The sequence below is a fragment of the Mesoplodon mirus genome, assembly GCF_964341445.2.
Source record: "Mesoplodon mirus genome assembly, chromosome: 8".
In the NCBI taxonomy this organism is placed as follows: Eukaryota; Metazoa; Chordata; class Mammalia; order Artiodactyla; family Ziphiidae; genus Mesoplodon; species Mesoplodon mirus.
In genome coordinates, this window is record NC_138984.1 from 9,628,501 (window position 1) to 9,648,351 (window position 19,851).

The 19,851-nt window shown below is 45.3% G+C and overlaps 1 protein-coding gene across 1 annotated transcript in view; it reads left to right on the forward strand.

The window, feature by feature from the left end:
- Positions 1-2,588: 2,588 nt before the first annotated feature.
- Positions 2,589-19,851, forward strand: part of DNER (delta/notch like EGF repeat containing) — a gene marked incomplete at both ends in the record, with an annotated part of 331,941 nt that continues 314,678 nt past the window's right edge. Inside the window, one exon of the mRNA XM_082631051.1 lies at positions 2,589-2,867. Within this exon, the coding sequence (XP_082487177.1) occupies positions 2,589-2,867 (279 nt within the window). The remainder of the gene's footprint in view (positions 2,868-19,851) is intronic.

Below are 19,851 nucleotides of genomic sequence, written 5' to 3' on the forward strand. Positions count from 1 at the left end.
TCTGTAAGTCTGGAATAATATGAACCAAAGGTCTGGATAACTGAACTTTTAGTTTTCATTTAAACATAGAGCCAACATTATTTTAATAACTTCGGTTAATAAGACATGATAATATATTAGTTGGACTCTTTGGTTAGGTATTTGGAGGTCTTGCAGATGGTTGGAAACTGTCAGCCAAGTACCAAATCAACCTTCAGAACCAAAGAAAAGACCCACTTCTCCGAGAGTGATAACAGCATGATAACAGCAATAATAATAGTGAACACTGGCATGGTATTTACCGTGTGGATGTTTTGGAGCCAGGGCACATAATACCATGTTCTATTGTTCAGAACTAATCACATAGCTCCTCTTGTAACCAACGGGGCTGGGAGATTTAGTCTTCCTTTTTAGCTTGGAGAAAAATGGTCTTGAATCGTCTCTTTCATAATACGCCTTTTAAAGATTAAAGACAGAGAATATATTTTATTGATTGATTGATTGATTGATTGATTGCGGTACGCGGGCCTCTCACTCTTGTGGCCTCTCCCGTTGTGGAGCACAGGCTCCGGACGCGCAGGCTCAGTGGCAATGGCTCACGGGCCCAGCCGCTCCGCGGCATGTGGGATCTTCCCGGACTGGGGCACGAACCCGTGTGCCCTGCACCGGCAGGCGGACTCTCAACCACTGCGCCACCAGGGAAGCCCGAGAATATATATATTTTTAAAAGTTCAATATTAGCTGGAAAATTCAGAAATCAGCATCCAAAAAATAAAACCACTGTTAGTTCTTCCATATTTCAAAGTGATATGAAATTCACCCACAAGAGAGGTGGTTAGGCAAAAATATAGTAAACAGAAGTGTGATTTTAATTAGCTCACAACCTTTCTCACACTTCATTTTGCTTCATTTGTTGTGTGTGTGTGTTGATGGAAAGGAATGAGCAGCACTAGTCCATTATTCCAGGATTTAAGGTAAGAAAAGTTAGTTTCAGGAAAGAATGCATACTCCAGGGGCACAGAAAGTGGAAGAAACACCTGATTGATGAGACAAGTACCAGCAGAGGGTGCTGGTGTGGCACAAAATTAAGATTTTTAAAAAGAGGAGGTCTGGGCTAGAAGACAGCAGGTGTGAGGGAAATGTAATAACTGTTTGGGTCCGCTTGGAGGTATGAATTTCCCCGCTGCATGCAGATCTGTCTGGATTTCAGTGATTTCTTGTGATGGCCACATGGATTTTAGGCATCTCCTAAAGCACAAACGCCTGACACTTGCTCCTGTGTCTGAGCGAGACTGGGAGAGGCTGTGCAGTTTGGCTCCTGTCTTCACTGGAGACTTTCTATCAGCCCCTGGCTGCTCAGTCTGTGGCACCTCCATGCTGGGTTCATGTGCAGTCTCTACTTTCTTATTTGCCCAGCTTTTACAAAACTATATTTGTGTGCCCTAGAAAATTTGCCAAACTGTTAATCCAAGAGGGTCCCATTTTCTTTTCTCACATGGCCACCTTGAAGACAGGTGGAGGTTGTGAAAGGTCGGGGACGGGGGAACGAGGTGGGCTGCGTTTCCTCATCAGAGCCTGACCTCCTTGGCTGTCAAACTACCAAGAGCTCATAGTAAACGCGAGCGGGGCCTTCTCGAACCTGCGCTTCTGAACTGCTCTTTCAGAAAACTGACAGCGTTCTGGGCTGGCAGTCAAGTGACCCACTGGGGTCCAGTCCAGCCTGTCTGGGCCTCAGTTTCCTCCTCGGTTCAGCGACAGGGTTAGACACTCTGATCCCGAGGCCTCTTTCAGCTCTCGCGCGCCACAGTCAGACACTTCTGAGCGGTGCGGCCGGTTCCGCCCTCCGGGAAGGGCCCGCGAGAGGGGAGGCTCTCGGTCAGCACCAAGGACAAGGGACTCGGGGCGCGCTGCGCAGACGCAAGGTCACTACTTAGCCAGTCCCGCTCCTCTGCGGGTGTCTGGGCGCCACGGTTTGGAGGCGGCGCGGGGAGGGCTGTGTGCGCTGGGGAAGTGGTGAAAGCGGGGGGAGCAGCCCCGGGGAATGAAGTAAGGCCGGGCCCCCTGCGGTCTCGCAGATTCTGCGCCAAGAGGCCGAGGGCGGTTCCCGCCAGTCGGGCGCGGCGGCCCCGCCCGTCCCTGCCCGGCCCTTGGCGGGCGCAGCGCTGCTCCGCACCTGGAGGCCCCGTAAAGTCCTCCCAGCGCCTGCGTTGACCCCCTCCACCCCCTTTCCTTCCCGAGCCTCGCCTTAGCTCCCCGCCGGGGCCGCGCCGCCACCACTGACCTCTCGAGGTTCTTTTGGACACACCCACGACTCTGACCGCACCCCTCAGGGCTGGGGGCCCCGGACGGCCTTTCTGCTCCCCGTGACTCAATTCCCTGTGGGGGAAGGGTCCCCACGACCCTCTCCTCCCCCGCAGCCCGGAGCCCCGCCCCCTCTTGCCCCGCCCACAAGCCCCGCCCGCCGTTGCCCCGGGAACCGCGGATCCCGCAGCTGCAGGAAGCGCCCGGCGCCGCGGAGCTGTTCTCGACGCCAGCACCGCCGCTCCCGCCGCCAGGGCCGCCGCCGCGCCTCAGCTCCGGCTCCTGCTCCCGCGCCCGCTCCGTCGGCCATGCTGCCCCGCCGCGCCCCGGCGCCCGGTGCGCAGCTGCTGTCCGCGCCCGCCCTGCTGCTGCTGCTGCTGCTCGGCGCGGGGCCCCGCAGCGGCTGTCTGGCCAGCCCGGTGCCCGCCGCGTCCTTGTCCGTGTCGGGGCCATGCGGCGCACAGCCCTGCCAGAACGGGGGTGTGTGCACCCCGCGCCCCGCGCCCGGCCCGCAGTCCCCGGCCGCCGCCAGCGATCCCGGCTACAGCTGCACCTGCCCCGCCGGGATCTCTGGCGCCAACTGTCAGGTGAGTGGATGCGGCGGGCGCGGCGGCGGGCGCGGGCCGGGGACCCGCAGCCTCTCCCCGCCGGCCACTGCGCGCTACCCGGTGCGGGGCTCCAGGGTGCTTGACACGAGCTTCTCCCCCTTCGGGAAGGGGATGGATCTGGCCTCTCGGCCCACGTGGACGCGGACCCCTGGCCGACCTTGCAGGTGTCGCTTCTCTGCCCACCCTGGTACTCCGGCCGTGCCGGCCCGGGGTTCTCGGGGCGCGCCGCTCCATGGCCTGGCAGCCACCCTAGCTAGCTCTGGTACTCCTGGCACGACCATTAGCCGCCAAGTGGCGCGCCCATCTCGGCCCGGGCCGAGCCACACTCCGCTAGAGCCGGGTCTTGGTACCCGTTCTGGCAGCGCAGAGGGACCAGCTCGAGCGTCCCTGGCGGGGTTCATGTTTAGGTTGCCCCTGCTCCTTGTCCCGCCGGATCCTGCGTGTGTCGAGGGTGAGCCGTATGGGCGGCAGGGAGTGGCGGGCTCCGTGCCCAGGGGTCGGGCATTTTCCTTCCTTTCCAACCCCCTTGAGGGCTCTAACAAAGCCGCCGGAGGCCGAGAGGTCAGCTGCCTCCCCGCGGCCTGCGACCAGCCCTTTCTGAGCTTAGGAGGAAGTGCTGGATCAGTAGGAAACATTGGAGGGGACGTGGCGAGTTGGACTTGGTGTGTCGCCTTCCCGGCCGGACGCTCCTGGAGGCGCATGTTTGGGGCAGGCAGCCAGGGAGTGAGCTGGGCACCGGGAAGCTTCAAGGAAGCGTGGGGCCGTGCGAGGGATGGGAGATGGCCAGCTGCTAACCGTGGATTTGGGATTTCCAAGAGAATTTGGCAGATAATAAACAAGGCTGGCTTACAAGTTTGTTAAAGCTCGGTGAAACCTACTAACCTATTAACACCAACATTTTCAGTAAGCGACTCGGCACACAGTGTGTGCAGGTAGAAAATCTCCAAGCCTCTATTCCAGGGCAGGGCAAGTGATGGATTTATCTGAAATTATTCAATTCAACCAAGTGAATGTGGAACGTATAAGGGATCAGATGCTTTCTTTCTTACATATGGAGTGGAGGAGTTTGTTTCATATAAATTTGATAAAATGCCCCAAGAGTTACTTTGAAAACGCTCAAATGCACTTTTATTTCTTTGGGTAAGAGGCCAGTATTTTTTAATATAGTTAAATGGGATTGAGAAGCTTGACCTTGATAGACAATATTTGCTATTTCCTAGAATCTGTTTTTCCTCATTAGTAGCAAATTATCAAGCTGAATCGATCTTTTCAACGTTGTGCTCTTCTTTGTTAATTGGTTCCAATAAGCTTTAATTCCCTCAAAGGAGATGAGGCTGAGGATAATGCTGAGTGCGTGGTATGACCCTGCGGAGTAGATCTGGGGAATGAGCACTCTTTGGGGAAATGCCTGTTGGAGCCGTACGAACCATTAGGACAAAATCTTGCTCACTAATCTCCCCTGTTGACTGATGATCTATATGACTTTTACTGGAGAAATGAGTTGCCTGAACGCTCCTATCAAACCACTCTCATATTTACATGTCTGAAATCTGTCCTTGAAAGAAACAGTCAATTTGGATTCAGAGTGTAGTAGACACGGACAGGAGAAGGGAGGTTAGAGTGCACATCAGTTTAAGTAAATGGGAAGAAAGACTGGACATTGGGAATTTAACCCAACTCTGAGACTTTTTTTTTTTTTTTTTTTTTGGTGATTCTAAAAGTAGAAGAAATCTTCAGGAAAGGGGAAGACCTCTTTATTGCTTCCTAAAGATGACTCAGAGAAGCATAAATATTTTTTTGTCCTAAGTAGTGTTTTGATATATAATGTATTCATTCAGAAATGAGTCATGAACTAATACACAAATATTGCAGAACCAACTAGTTCAAAACAGATTCGGGCTTCTAGACCCTGTCTGAGGCAGTCTTAGTTCTGTGAATGCTGCCCACCTGAGGAGAAGCAATACTGGGTTGGGAGTTCCGAGTTGAAGAGAGCTGGCGTAACTAATTCTAACAGGAAAGCTGAGCAAATTTGGAACCTGATCTGGTTCTGGCTTGGTTACCCAGAAGAACTTGAACTGAGATGATTCAGAGCCTTGTAAACCCATAAAAAACTGATTCCTGATCATTTTAATTTAATCTTTCATGTTCTTGCATTAACACTTAAGACTCTCATTTTCTGTAGGGAGAAAAAGGCAATCTCAATAGAGAAGTTAAACAGGGGGAAAAAACCCCTTACACATACTCAATTACAGATAAGGGAAATGGATGTTAGCCGTTGCAGACAGTGTGCTTGCTGAAACAGAATCGCATGCTCGCTGGGTAAATTGAAAATGGAATTTTACCTGTACGTGAAGAGAATTCTGTAGACAGTAAGTGTCACCCCTCCCCCAACTACAAAGACAATAATGTTAGCAATGAAAACATTGGAACCTAACTCTGAAGTCCTCCCTCCCTCCCCCTCCCCTCCCCTCCCCTCCCCTCCCCTCCCTCCCTCCCTCCCTTCCTCCCTTCCTTCCTTCCTTCCTTCCTTCCTTCCTTCCTCCCTTCCTTCCTTCCTCTTCTCCTTCCCACCCCCTCCTCCTCCTCCTTTTATCAGTATGTGTTTAAAATTAAGAAAACCATGAACCACTAATTGGGATTAACATGGATTAAGGCTGTCTTCAGCTTTTGTGTGGTCAGCTGGCTGACATTTGGGCAAGCCCCTGGGTCCAGGCAGTGCTTCTGGTATCATCCAGCGACAGGAACTCACAGAATCTGGGAACTGTGTGGTGTGAAGGAGGATGTGTGCATTTGAAGCTGAGCTGCTGCACAGGTGATCTAAACCGAGTCTCGGGTTCCCATCTTCGAGGGTGGGATCTACCTCACAAGGTTGGTGATGGTCTGATTCTGTTTTTGGTTTGACTGCTGACAGCTTTTAAGCTGCACCTGTCCCTCTTGCCCTTCTGCCCACATGGAGGCAAGCGGATTAGAAAGCCTAGGTGTTCTTTCCTTTGGTGCTGGTGAGAGGATCAAACCGTGCAAGCCCCTGTTCATGCTTAAGATACATCTTTTCTAAGTCCTCTAACACACTTAAACCTATTAAATCATGAGCATTCAATGGATTCTAAAAATGTATATGCAAGAGGGAAGAGATATGGGGACATATGTATATGTATAGCTGATTCACTTTGTTATAAAGCAGAAAACTAACACACCATTGTAAAGCAATTATACTCCAGTAAAGATGTTAAAAAAATAAAAATGTATATGGAAATCTAACCTACAGAGACGTGATGACAGTGATGACTATGATGATGATGGTGATTGCTAACTCTTTTCTCAAGCACTTGTCCACGTGCCAGCAGTATTTCAGAGGCTTTACAGATATAGCTCCCCAATCCTCATGGTGTCCTATGAGCTGGGTGCTGTAACCGTCCCCATTATTTAGATGAAGTGCAGAAAAGTTAAATGAGAGGCCCAGGGTCACTGTGTTAAGTCAGTGTGGGATTTGAACCAGTTAGCTGGCTTGATGTAGAGCTGTAGAGTCCAAACGGTGTGGAGATGAAAGTCCAGTCCTGGCCCTGTTATTTTTAGCTGTGTGACCTTAAATTAGCGCTCTAACCTCTTTGAGTCTTACCAGTAAAAAAGGGATCGAGTGATTTCTGAGGCTGGGTTTGCTTTAAAACACCTGGTTTTGCTCTGAAACACAGTTTGATGGCTGTGCCCAGCTGGAGTGAAAAGCCTGATAAAGACACAGCAAGTTCCCCTTATGCTACCCACCAAGCAAGACCTTCACTCAGAATTGTAGGTCCTGGCTGAAGTTATTTTTACCATGATGACAAGCATATGGACACTACATAAAAGAAACATAAGTATTTCTGATGGGTTTGAAAAAACTCCAAACTTCAAATTAAAAAAAATTGAGGCTGCTGTTCTTGCCTTTCTGTTTCATTTGGGGAAGCAGGCAGGTATCAGAGGTGGCAGCTGCTGGACCAATTTTTCTTTTCGGGTGGGTGGTACAGGAACTCCTCCCTTCCATTGTGCCTTCCATCAAAGGTAGAGATTATTTAAATTTGTATTATTTTTATTATTTTGTTTTAATCCAGCTTTTTAAATGAATTAATTCTTTGCCAAATATTCAATCAGTCAGACACCTGTTTGTTTTTTCATGTTATGTTCTCTAGGAATCTTATCCTTTGGGCTTAGAATGAAAATGTGTCAATTTCTGCAGTTGGAGGAAACAGGGGCTTGTGTAGCTGCTTTTTATGTAGTTTTACCCACTAAGCTGATTCTATAACCCTCTCTTTGATTTAACATGGAACTTGAAACAATGGTTCTGCTTCAGATGAATCCATTTTGACTGAAGTTTGCTAACAAACAACAACAAAGAATTCTAGCTCTTTGCACAGCTTCAGCCTTCTCTGCTGGACTTTTTGCATATATGCACACACACGCATACCCACACAAACTCACATTGTGATATGTGCAAAATGTCCTATATTAGCTGTCAAGAGACATTGCTTATTTCTCTGGCTTTTCTACTAACTTTTTGTGACCTTGGGAGAGCAATCGAACATCCCTGGACTTCAGTGTTCGTATCTCCAAAATGGACTAGAATGCTTGTCTTATTTTCTTTTTAGAAAAGATGCAATTAATAAATGGGACATTGTGAAATTTTTTTCGATACATATAAAGGAGGGTGGGAGAATGAATTTAAAACGTTTTGAAAAAAAGTAAAAGGTTGCACAAATACAAGGTATACTACTAGGAAAAGGATTATCTGTTTCTCATATAAAATATGATTACACCAGTCTATTCAGTGTCTGTGATTGTTTTCCTTCAATGAACAGACTCAGCTTTTCCTTCCTGCTAGGATGAGTTATGGTACAAGATCAGTTTTAAAAGTGAAAAAATTCATTGTGCTGAAATTTTGATAAATGTATAGTTCTTTTTATTCTGAAATAGACAAATAATTTCTCAGAAAATTCTCAGTGACTTTGTTTTCTTTTGAAATAAATGAATGAAGCTCATCAAAATCCTTTGAACACTTTTAATAAAGGAAAGAAACAGTTGTTTTCCTTGGTATTATGAAAATGGAGTGATTTCCTTATTCGGTTTATCCGGTGAATTCTTAGGAAACATCGTGTTTCTCAGCTTGGCCACCTGACAAAAACACATTTCTGTCTTCAGCTTCTTTGCTTAAGCTTCTCATGTGACACGGTACCATCCAAAATGCTTTTGTTTATGCCCTCATTTCAGGCATCAAACAGGAAAGAAAACCTATCTGAGGCCGAAGGGTATTTGAGTCAGAAAACCGAATGGCTGAGCTGTATTTTTAGATCTTCTTATCGATTCAGGAGGCAGCTGTGGTCAGCGCTGCCTAACCCAGAGGCAGGGACTATAGAATCTTGCCCCCCAGACAGAAAGTCCAACAGCACAGTGAAGTTGGTGGATAGAATTTCTTTATATTTCCTCCTTCCTCCTTCACCTACACTGGTGCTGAACCCTGGCTGCCTGTAGAGTCCCCCAGGAGCTTTAACAAAAATGAGTGCCTGTGTCCCACTGTCCCACATCCCCCAAGTTCTGACTTAATTGGTGGGGCCTGGGCACCTGTGATTTTTAAATGTCCTCCGAGTACTACTGTAGGACCAGGGTAGGGAAGCCCCCGCTAGACTCTGGTCATCTCCCCTGACAGCCTGCCCAACATGTGGCATGTGGCAGAGAAAAAGAATACAGTCCCACCTGCTCTTGGCCCTTCTCATCCAAAAGCATCCAGTTTCAAACGGCCTGGAACTTCTGGCCCACACTTTCCTCCAATGGCAAAGATTTTGCATCTCAAAGTGGACTTGAAGTCTCCACGCAGGTGGTATGTGATGGAGTGTTGAGTCCAGATGTGGGAATCAGACCTAGGGTGGACTCTGAGTGTCCTCAGATAAGTTATTAGTTTTTCTGCAGCGTGGTTTCCTCATCTGTGAAAATGGGACCCTGATGCCAACCTTGAAGGTTTTTGTGGCTTAGAAAAGTATCTAGTCCAGTGACTGGCCAAGAGGAGACACCTACTAAAACGTATCCATTGTGCGTATCTGTAAGAGGACTCTTGTTTATTTCATGTTTTTCCCTTGGACCAAAAACAAAAAAAAAAAACAAAATAAACTTTCTTTCCTACCCGTTTTCCAAAGAGACTAAAATTCCACCAGTGGAGATTCATTTCTTTGGTTGTGATGTATCAGATGCTAGAAAACTGGGATTTTGCTGCTGACTCCCTACAGTATTCACTTCTGTTAGTTCCTCCTCTGTACCCGCCTTACCAGGTGGGTGTCAAAAACAGTAAGAGCACAATGTGGACTGAGCATGTGCTGGCCACCTAGCCTGTTGTGGAATCATTCATTGCTTCCTTTGAACACTGACCTGTCTTCGGTCAACACTCATACTGTGAGTCTTAGTGCAGTTGTCTTTAAGAGGAGGGGCTGGGCTTCCCTGGTGGCACAGTGGTTGAGAGTCCGCCTGCCGATGCAGGGGACACGGGTTCGTGCCCCGGTCCGGGAAGATCCCACATGCCGCGGAGAGGCTAGGCCCGTGAGCCATGGCTGCTGAGCCTGCAAGGTCCGGAGCCTGTGCTCCGCAACGGGAGAGGCCACAGCAGTGAGAGGCCCGCTTACCGCAAAAAAAAAAAAAAAAAAAGAGGAGGGGCTTCTCTAAGTCACCCCTCCCTGCTCCCCAGGGTGAGTGAGGGCAGAGCAGGACCCCTGACAGGGCTGTAAGCTTCAGGATTACAGGAGCATCAGGCACCGGACAGCAGACAGGCAATCAGCCAAGAATGGTTTTAACATTTTAAAATGGTTGGAAACAAATCAAAATAAGAATCAGATTTTGGGACGCATGAAAATGATATGAAATTCAAATTCCAGTGTCAATCAGGCTTTCTGGAACACAGCCACGCCCATTCGTTTAAGTATTGTCTGCTGATGGGCTCCACCAGTAGAGTGGAGCAGTTGCAACAGACTAGGGATTGCAAAGCTGAAAATATTCATCTGGCCCGTGACAGAGGAAGAGGTTGGCTGAATGTTTCCGTAAACGTTGGTGGAAAGAATTTATTCTTCCGTTTTTATTTGAGCTAAGTAAAGGCTGGCCCCCCTTCCCCTTCCCTTGTCCTCCCTCTGGCCTTTCTTCTTGAGGGGTGTCTATAGCCAGGCTCTAGGGCCAGCCACTAAGGCTGGATGCAGTGGGAGATATACCAACGGTTAAACAGAGCCCTTGTCTTCGATCTCGAGAGTCATCCTGGGCAGACTTTAACTTTTCATTGTACATCAGGCCTTGTTTAATATGTTTGGACACTGCAGTTAGTTTACTTCCAGGGAGGCATGTGTGGTAGGGAAAGGAAACACCAGCTGTAGGGGTTTGGGGTGTGAATTTAGAGGTTTAGAATCCGCACTCGGTCACTACAAGCTTGTTAGCTTTTTTTTTTTTTCTTTTAATTTATTTTTGGCTGCATTGGATCTTTGTTGCTTCACGCAAGCTTTCTCTAGTGTGGCGAGCAGGGGCTACTCTTCATTGCGGTGCGCGGGCTTCTCATTGCGGTGGCTTCTCTTGTTGCGGAGCACGGGCTCTAGGCCCACGGGCTTCAGTAGTTGTGGTGCGCCGGCTTCAGTAGTTGTGGCTCGTGGGCTCTAGAGTGCAGGCTCAGTAGTTGTGGCACACGGGCTTAGTTGCTCCACGGTGTGTGGGATCTTCCCGGACCAGGGCTCGAACCCGTGTCCCCTGCATTGGCAGGTGGATTCTTAACCACTGTGCCACCAAGGAAGCACCCCTCCTTTTTTTAAATTGTTCAAAATTTAATCATGACCTATTTTATAAAACACAAATTCAACAATTGTAATATTATTATGCAGAAATGTCTACTTACATTTACTTATATTTGCAAACTTTTTGTTATTGTTTATCCTTCTTCTTAGGAGCTTATTAGCTTTCTTAACCTCAATTCCTCATTCATTCATAGGATGTTTGGGAGGATGAACAGAGTTGCTCGTAATCCCCCTGGCACAGAGTTGGCCCTCTGTGCATACGAACTGCTGTTTTTGTAAAAGTGGATACCACTCTCCATTTCATGGCTAAGGAAACTTACCTGGGGTCATACAGCTCGGTGACAGCGTTGGAGAGCTGGGCCCCAGCATTGGGGCTTCGAGTATAATGTTTTTGCTATTATTACACTGCATTTGCCTCAAACTGCTCCTTGTTTATGACTTTCAAACTGAGTGCTGGAGGGGAACCAGAGGAAAAATTGGTAGTGGTGCCAGTTCTGGCAGTTTTAGTTTCTGCAGGGATGCTTTGGGTTTGTGTAATGTTAAGGTTTTTCTTTCTTAAGAGAGAGAAATGGCATAGGGCTTTTGAAAAAGAGTGAGGATTAGAGCAATGAAATAAGTGTACTTAAAGGAAAGGCGCTTGAAAAGGAAAGGCGCTTGAAAAGAGAAATGTCTGCTATCTTTTGCTAAGGGTTCCTGAAAGCTGGCACATCCTTTAGAATTTCAATGCTGGCAATTATCTGCTACTTGTAATTAATTTAAAGGAGCATTTGTGATTACTTTTGGGTTTCAGAGGCAGATTGAAACTCCTTTATGGAAGGCATTTTGTGGTGGAAGTGATTACCTGAGATGAAAAGGATCTAGTCCCTCTTTTCCATGGGAAATCAGAACCCCAGAGTCTAGTAAATGGGCTGATATTCGCCCAGTGGAAGGACAGCCCAGTAAGGATGATTGACAGTTTCTGACAGTTTTCAGGTCAGATTTCCAAAATATGTTATTTGGAGCAAAATCCCATCCTTAATTTTTAAGAAAAGTGAAATGTATTAGAACGGGAAAAATGTTAAGTATATCTTCAGTATATTACCCAAGAGAGGGAACATTTTATCTAGAAAATATGAAAAGAAACCCAAACTCTCTAACTTCAAACTGACCTTCCTGATTACTCCTTACACAAAGGATTTTCAGTCTCTTTCAAAAATTAAGGTGTGATTTATATACAGTAAAATTCACCCCTTTAAGCATTCAGTTCTATGATTTTTGAAATATAGTTGTGTAACTGTCACCACAGTTAGGATATAGAATAGCTCATCACCTCCATAAATTTCCTCACGCCCCTTTGTAGTAAACCCTCTCCCCAGGCCCAGCCCCTGGCCTCTGCTGGTCTGATTTCTGTTCTTACAGTTTTGCAGTTTCCAGAACATCATATAAATTAAACTGCACAACATGTGTGCTTCTTCTATTAGTGTAATGCTTCTGAGGTTGCATGCATCAATAATTTCTTTTTATTGCTGAGTAGTATTCCATTGTATGGATATACCACAATTTCATTTATCCTTTCACCGATTCATGACATTTGGGTTGTTTCCAGTTTTTGGTGATTATGAATAAAACGTTCATGTACAGGTCTTTAAGTGTACATGTTTTCATTTCTCTTTAGTAAGTACCTAGGTTGCTGGGTCATGCATAAGTGCACGTTAAAAGTTATAAGAAGTTGCCAAGCTGTTTCCCAGGATGACTATGTCATTTTGCATCCCAATCAGCATTAAATGAGAGTTCCAGTTGCTTGCATCCTTGTCAGTTTTTGGTATCGTAGGTGATTTAGATTTTAGCTATTGTAATAGGTGTATAGTGGCACCACGTTGCAGTGTTAATTTGCATTTTCGTAACAATAGATGATATTGAGTGTTTTTTAACGTGCTATTTGCCATCCATACCTTTTTTTTTGATGAAGTGTTTTGTTCAAATGAGTTATGAGAGTTCTTTCCAGATTTTGGATGCACATCCTTTATTCCATATGTGACTTGCAAATATCTTCTCCCAAACTGTGGCTTGTCTTTTTATTTTCTTGACAGTGTCTTTTGAAGGGCAGGTTTTTTTTTTTTTTTTTTTTTTTTTCTTTTTGCGGTATGCGGGCCTCTCACTGCTGTGGCCTCTCCCGTTGCGGAGCACAGGCTCCGGATGCGCAGGCCCAGCGGCCATGGCTCACGGGCCCAGCCGCTCCGCGGCACATGGGATCCTCCCAGACCGGGGCACGAACCCGTATCCCCTGCATCGGCAGGCGGACTCTCAACCACTGCGCCACCAGGGAGGCCCTGAAGGGCAGGTTTTTAATACTGGTGAAGTCTGATTTATCAATTTTTTCTTTTATGGTTTGTGCTTTTTTGCATCCTCTCTAAGAAATCTTTGTTTAATCCAAGGTCACAAAAAATTTCTCCTATTTTTTCTTCTGGAATTGTATTGTTCTAGGTGTTACTTTTAAGTCTTTAACCTATTTAGAGATAATATTTGTATTTGTATGTGGTGCAGTGTATGAGTAGTTTTTATTCATTTTTTTTGGTATATGGATATCCAGTTGTTCCAGAAATATTTGTTGACAAGACTGTCCATCTCCACTGAATTATCTTGGCACCTTTGTTGAAAATTGTTCAGCTATACATATGTGGGTCTGTTTTATTCCATTCCATTGACTTTATATATCTATCCTTTCACCAATTCCATACGACCTAGATTACTGTAGTTTTAGAGTAAGTCTTGAAATCGGGTTGTGTGAGTCCTTTAAATTTGTTGAGATGACATGGAATTCCAAGAATCAGGATAGCACGTCACATCTAGATAGAAATTAGGGTTCTTAACCTGGAATCTACAGGTGGTTTCAAGAGTATACAGATGTCCTGAGATGTCAACTTTTTTTAAAAAATTAATTAATTAATTAATTAATTTTTGGCTACGTTGGGTCTTCGTTGCTGCGTGCGGACTTTCTCTAGTTGCGGCGAGCGGGGGCTTTTCTTCGTTGTGGCGTGCGGGCTTCTCATTGCGGTGACTTCTCTTGTTGTGGAGCGCGGGTGCTAGGCGCGCGGGCTTCAGTAGTTGTAGCATGTGGGCTCAGTAGCTGTGGCTCACGGGCTTTAGAGTGCACACTCAGCAGTTGTGACACACAGGCTTAGTTGCTCCGCAGCATGTGGGATCTCTTCCCGGACCAGGGCTTGAACCCATGTCCCCTGCATTGGCAGGCGGATTCTTAACCACTGCGCCACCAGGGATGTCCCGAGATGCCAACTTTTGTATGTATTTGTTCTCCTGGGGAATGGCTCACAAGTTTCATGAGATTCTTGAAGAAGTCTTCCACCAATAAAATAACTACTAGTACAGAGGAAGAAGAAGCTAGCTAAATATATGAGAAACTTCTGGGCAGGGACGAAAGCATGTACCAAGAGCCAACCTGGGACCGTGAAGTAGCCCCCAAATAGGGGTGCCAGCTAAAATACAGGATGTTCAGTTAAATTTGAATTTCAGATAAAAAATGAATTTTGTTTTCTGTGTGTCCCAAATATTGCACATTGTTTTTCTGAAATTCAAATTTAGCTGGGAGTTCTTTATTTTTAATTTGCTAAATCTGGCAGCCTTACCCAAAAAAGCCTAACTAATCCCTGCTCTGATTCCCAGCTTTGCTCTAACGGGCTTCTCAATGGCAATTTAAATTCTTGCCAAATAATTACATAAGGCAAATTTTATTAGCTTGCATTTAAGATAATAATTTAGCTCATAGTTTTACATCTTCTTGGGCCTTTTTAAGGGCAACCATCAAACTGTGTTAGGACATTAAAAGCCTATAAAAATACAGTGAATAAGGCCTACTGGTAAACTTATCTTACCCTTTCTCCCCCCCCTTCTGCTAACCTCATGCCTCTGCAGTAGTCATTGTTCACATTTTGGTGTGTAGCTTTCTTTACATTTTCCTCTCTGTGCATATAAACATATGTGAAGCATATGTAAATACTCATATATCCATGCAACTATTTTATATAAAGATGAAATCATCTTGTGCATACTGTTTTGCAAATTTTTTCTTAATCTACTATGAACATCTTACTATATCTTAAAAACAGAAAGCAAACTCGTTCTTTTTGTTGGCTGAATAGTATTCCATTATGTGAATATTTATGTATCCAGTCTTTACTGATATACACTATTTCCATTTTTCCATTATAAATGATGTTGCAGTGACTATATATGTATGTATATAATTATATGCAATGACATATGTGTATATATATGTATATGTATGTCCAAAGTTACATACATTAAACATTCTAATGAATATTGCTAAATTGCCATCCAAAAAGATTGAACAATTTTGCTTATTTGCTCACAGCATTTGAGAATGCCTCTTCACCCACATTTTTGTTAATACTGGTATCTCAGATTTTATTTTTGTGTGTTAACTGATAGGTAAAACATGGTATCTCATTGGTTCTCTTTGCATTTTAAAAATTATGAATGAAGGAGTACATTTTTTTTTTCCCCCGGTACGCGGGCCTCTCACTGTTGTGGCCTCTCCCGTTGCGGAGCACAGGCTCCGGATGTGCAGGCTCAGCGGCCATGGCTCACGGGCCCAGCCGCTCCGCAGCATGTGGGATCTTCCCGGACCGGGACACGAACCTGTGTCCCCTGCATCGGCAGGCGGACTCTCAACCACTGTGCCACCAGGGAAGCCCAGGAGAACATTTTTTAATGAATTGCCTGTTGTTATTTTTGCCTAATTTTCTTTTGGGTTGTTCATTTTTTAAACTGATCTGCTGTGGGACCTCCCTGGGGATTCAGTGGTTAAGACTCTGTGCTCCCCATGCAGGGGGCATGGGTTTGATCCCTGGTTGGGGAGCTAAGATCCTGCACGCTGCCTGGTGTGGTTAAAAAGAAAAAAAAAATTGACCTGCCGTAGCCCATTGTCAGTGAGAAAATTAGTCCTTTGTCCTCTGTGTTATTAATATTTTTTCCCTATCTATCTTTTTTTCTTTTGACTCTGCTTATACTCATTGTTTTGCCCTTTAGAAGCTTATAATTTTTGGTTTTTATTTAGCCAAACTCATCCATGGGGTGGTCAGTAAATTTTCATTAGAATTCTAATGTTTGATAGCAGTACTGTATTGTACAATATTTTGAGAATTACCCAATTTGAACCAGGAGTTTGCTTTTAAAGAATTCTGCTTTGGCCAGGATTTATGTTGATAGGACTGATCCTATTGCCTTTTTAGAATGTATAATTAAACATAGCCTCAGTTTATGTTTATTTTAAGAAGGGCTAGCATAGATTTTCTAAATCATATTTAAATACTTGTTATTTGTCTTGACTTTTTTGAAGCTGAAACACTGCAAGCATTAAGATGCTTCATTTATTTTTTTAAAAGAACTACTCAGCACACTTCCCCTTTAATAATTGGCATGGGTTTCTTAGTATTTTGTTAAAATCACCAAGTTAATTTTAGTGGCCATTATTGGATAATAGAGTATTTCTTAGAAGTTCTTGATGGTGAGATGTTCTGATTTCAAAAAGTGTTCTCCATCCAGGCTTCGGCAGAAAAACACTCATCTTAATATTCAACAAAATGCAGATTTCCCTTATGCTTTAATTTCATGTTATATATTTAACACTTTTCCCCTTGAGAACAATCTCTTTTTTCTGACCAGGAATTTTTGTGGTCTTCTGTCTTCATTTTCCCTCTTTAAAATTGGCCATTGGTTTTTTTGGTTGTGCAAAAGGGAATTCTTTTATTTCCGTAGAAAAGCTTCGTAATGAGAGAAATAATAAGAGAGACAGAGGAACGAGAAATAATATTAGCATTTCTGTGAGGTTTAAAATAAACTCTCAGCTGGAGAGAAGTAAATTTAATATTATTATGTTTTTCTTTTATAAAGAGAGGGTAGGACGGCGTGGGCTGGGGATTTGGGGGCTATACTGACTGAAAGGGAAATCACTCTTTTGGTTTCCTAAGGAAAAAGTTGTTATTATTTTGTTCAGCCTTTAGAGTGTTAAAAAATGGTGCTGATGGGCTTCCCTGGTGGCGCAGTGGTTGAGAGTCCGCCTGCCGATGCAGGGGACACGGGTTTGTGCCCCGGTCTGGGAAGATCCCACATGCCGCAGAGCGGCTGGGCCCGTGAGCCATGGCCGCTGAGCCTGCGCTTCCGGAGCCTGTGCTCCGCAACGGGAAAGGCCACAGCAGTGAGAGGCCCGCGTATCGCAAAAAAAAAAAAAAATGATGCTGACATCTTTAAAATAATCCCTTATGTGAGGTTTCCTTGCTTCCTTCACCTTCATTGAACCCTTGTTTTGTACGCTTGGAAGAGAACTTTAAAAAAATTTTTTTATGGGAGTATAGTGGATTTACAATGTTGTGTTAGTTTCAGGTGCACAGCAAAGTGAATCAGTTATACGTATACACATATCCACTCTTTTTTTTTAAGATGTTGGGGGTAGGAATTTACTAATTAATTTATTTTATTTTTGCTGTGCTGGGTCTTTGTTTCTGTGCGAGGGCTTTCTCTAGTTGTGGCAAGCGGGGGCCATTCTTCATCGCGGTGCACGGGCCTCTCACTGTCACGGCCTCTCTTGTTAAGGAGCACAGGCTCCAGATGTGCAGGCTAAGTAGTTGTGGCTCACGGGCCCAGTTGCTCTGCGGCATGTGGGATCTTCCCAGACCAGGGCTCGAAACTGTGTCTCCTGCATTAGTAGGCAGACTCTTAACCACTGCGCCACCAGGGAAGCCCTATCCACTCTTTTTCAGGTTCTTTTCCCATATAGGCCATTACAGAGTATTGAGTAGTGTTTCCTGTGCTATACAGTAGGTCCTTATTAGTTATTTATTTTATATATAGTAGTGCGTATATGTCAATCCCAACCTCCCAGTTTATCCCTCCTCCCTTACCCCTGCTAACCATAAGTTGGTTTTCTACATCTGTAACTCGATTTCTGTTTTGTCGATAAGTTCATTTGTACCCTTTTTTAGATTCCACATATAAGCGATATCATATGATATCTGTCTTTCTTTAAGAAGAGTCCGTGGGAGTTTAGGAGAAGTCAAGAGCCCTTTTTCCTAATCTTGACTTTTCCCACTAGTATATGAGTACTTGTGATTCCTTTGTTCTTTCTCCCTTATATTTGGAAAAATGGTTCACATGCAGTGTTGTCTGGGGGACGGAGAACGGTAGGTGACAAGGCTTTCTTTTTTTTTTTTTTTTTGCGGTACGTGTGCCTCGCACTGCTGTGGCCTCTCCTGCTGTGGAGCACAAGCTCCGGACGCGCAGGCTAAGCGGCCATGGCTCACGGGCCCAGCCGCTTTGTGGCATGTGGGATCCTCCCGGACTGGGGCACGAACCCGTGTCTGCTGCATCGGCAGGCGGACTCAACCACTGCGCCACCAGGGAAGCCCGGTGACAGGGCTTTTGACGGGGACAGTGCCACTGGGCTCCCTGCCTCTCTTCTCCTTTCCTTTTCCATGTGGATCCCTTGAAAATGGCCTCCTCAGCAAAGATGGATCTTCTTTCCCAGAAAAGAGAGTCTTTATTCTCGTCTGGGTTCCCCAACAGATCTGCTTCCTTGGTAGAGCCTCCAGATGAACAGCTGCTTGCCTCTTGATGTAAACTCCTAAACAGAAACCTGGAAAGAAGCCTATTTACTGGAGAGTTCTAGCATTCTATTCTTAGGGCTCTGACCACAGTGCATTAGAAAGAACCTAAAGGCATAGAAAGACACATCAGTGGTCTTTGGGTGTATCGCTGTAGAGAGATAGTAAAGTCCTGACGTGTCCCGTGGTTTTTCATAATCCTATAGTGCCTGTATCATACACCATCTCAGGTATTTCCAAGGGATGTGTGATATCTTAAAAAATTGTTTTTATTGAGGCAAATTCACATGATAGAAACGTAACCATTTTTGGGTGAACAATTCAGTGGCATTTAGTACATTCGCAATGTTGTGGAATCAACACGTCTCTAGTTACAGAACATTTTCTTCACACCAGAAGGGTTGTACCCGTTAATCAGTTGCTGCCCATTCCGCCCAGTCCCTAGCAACCACCAATCTGCATTCTGTCTCTATGGATTTACCTATGCTCGATATTTCATATAAATGGAATCATACAATATCTAACCTTTGGTGTGTGGCTCGTCACTTAGCATAATGTATTTGAGATTCTTCCACATTGTAGCATGTATCAGCACTTCATTCCTTTTTATGACTGAATGATATTCCATTGCATTCTATGACATTTTATTTGTCTATTCATCATTTGCTGGATGTTTGGGTTGTTTCTGCCTTTTGGCTATTGTGATGTGTGCTGCTATGAACATGCCTGTACAAGTAATTGTTTGAGTACCTGTTTTCAATTCTTTTGGGTATGTATCTAGGAATATATTTCAATTCTATATTTAACTTTTCAAGGAACTGACAAATGCATTTCCATCTGTGTTACCTTCTTATACAGGCTGAGCCCAGGACCCCCCCACCGGGGTGGTTACTTGAAGCCTCTCCTCAAATCCCAGATTGATGTCTTCTTGCTTCTGTCCTTGCCCAGGCACACAGCATCCCAGATACTCCATTCCTGGCCTGGTCTGTGGCCCCAGTGCTCATGACACTCTGCTTACCCAGCTCCATTGTCTCTTCGTGAAAGAGCCCAGTGTCCCGTGGCTCCCTCCCAGGAAGGCCTGTGCACTGGAGAGCTCTGTCCTCTGGCTGAGCCTGGGCCCCAAGCACTGCCTGTCCATCCCAGTAGATTCATCCCTCATTCCAGTGCCTGTTGTCTGCTGAGCTCCTTTGGGAGAAATAGGGAGCTGGCCAGGGACGCTTGAGCCGCCATGAATAAGTGGCCCTAGATGTTATTGGTCCAGTTGCTTCATTTCACTGAGGAGAAAACTGAGGCCAGAATATGGAAAAGAAAAAATAGTGCAAGGCCATCCAGATCATAAGTTAGCCACCTACAGCTTGAGAAAGGTCTTGGCATCTGGTGGATGACCTTCAGGTATCCTAGGCAGTCCCCTTCTCCTAGGCCCTGGCACCCATCAGGCACATTGAATACATCACAAGGCGACGTGGAGCCTCCCCAGTTATCACGGTGGGTTGCAGTAACATCTGAGCACATTTGTTCGTTAAGGAACTCGCTCCTGTAGGTTTATGGAGAACACTTATATTGCTA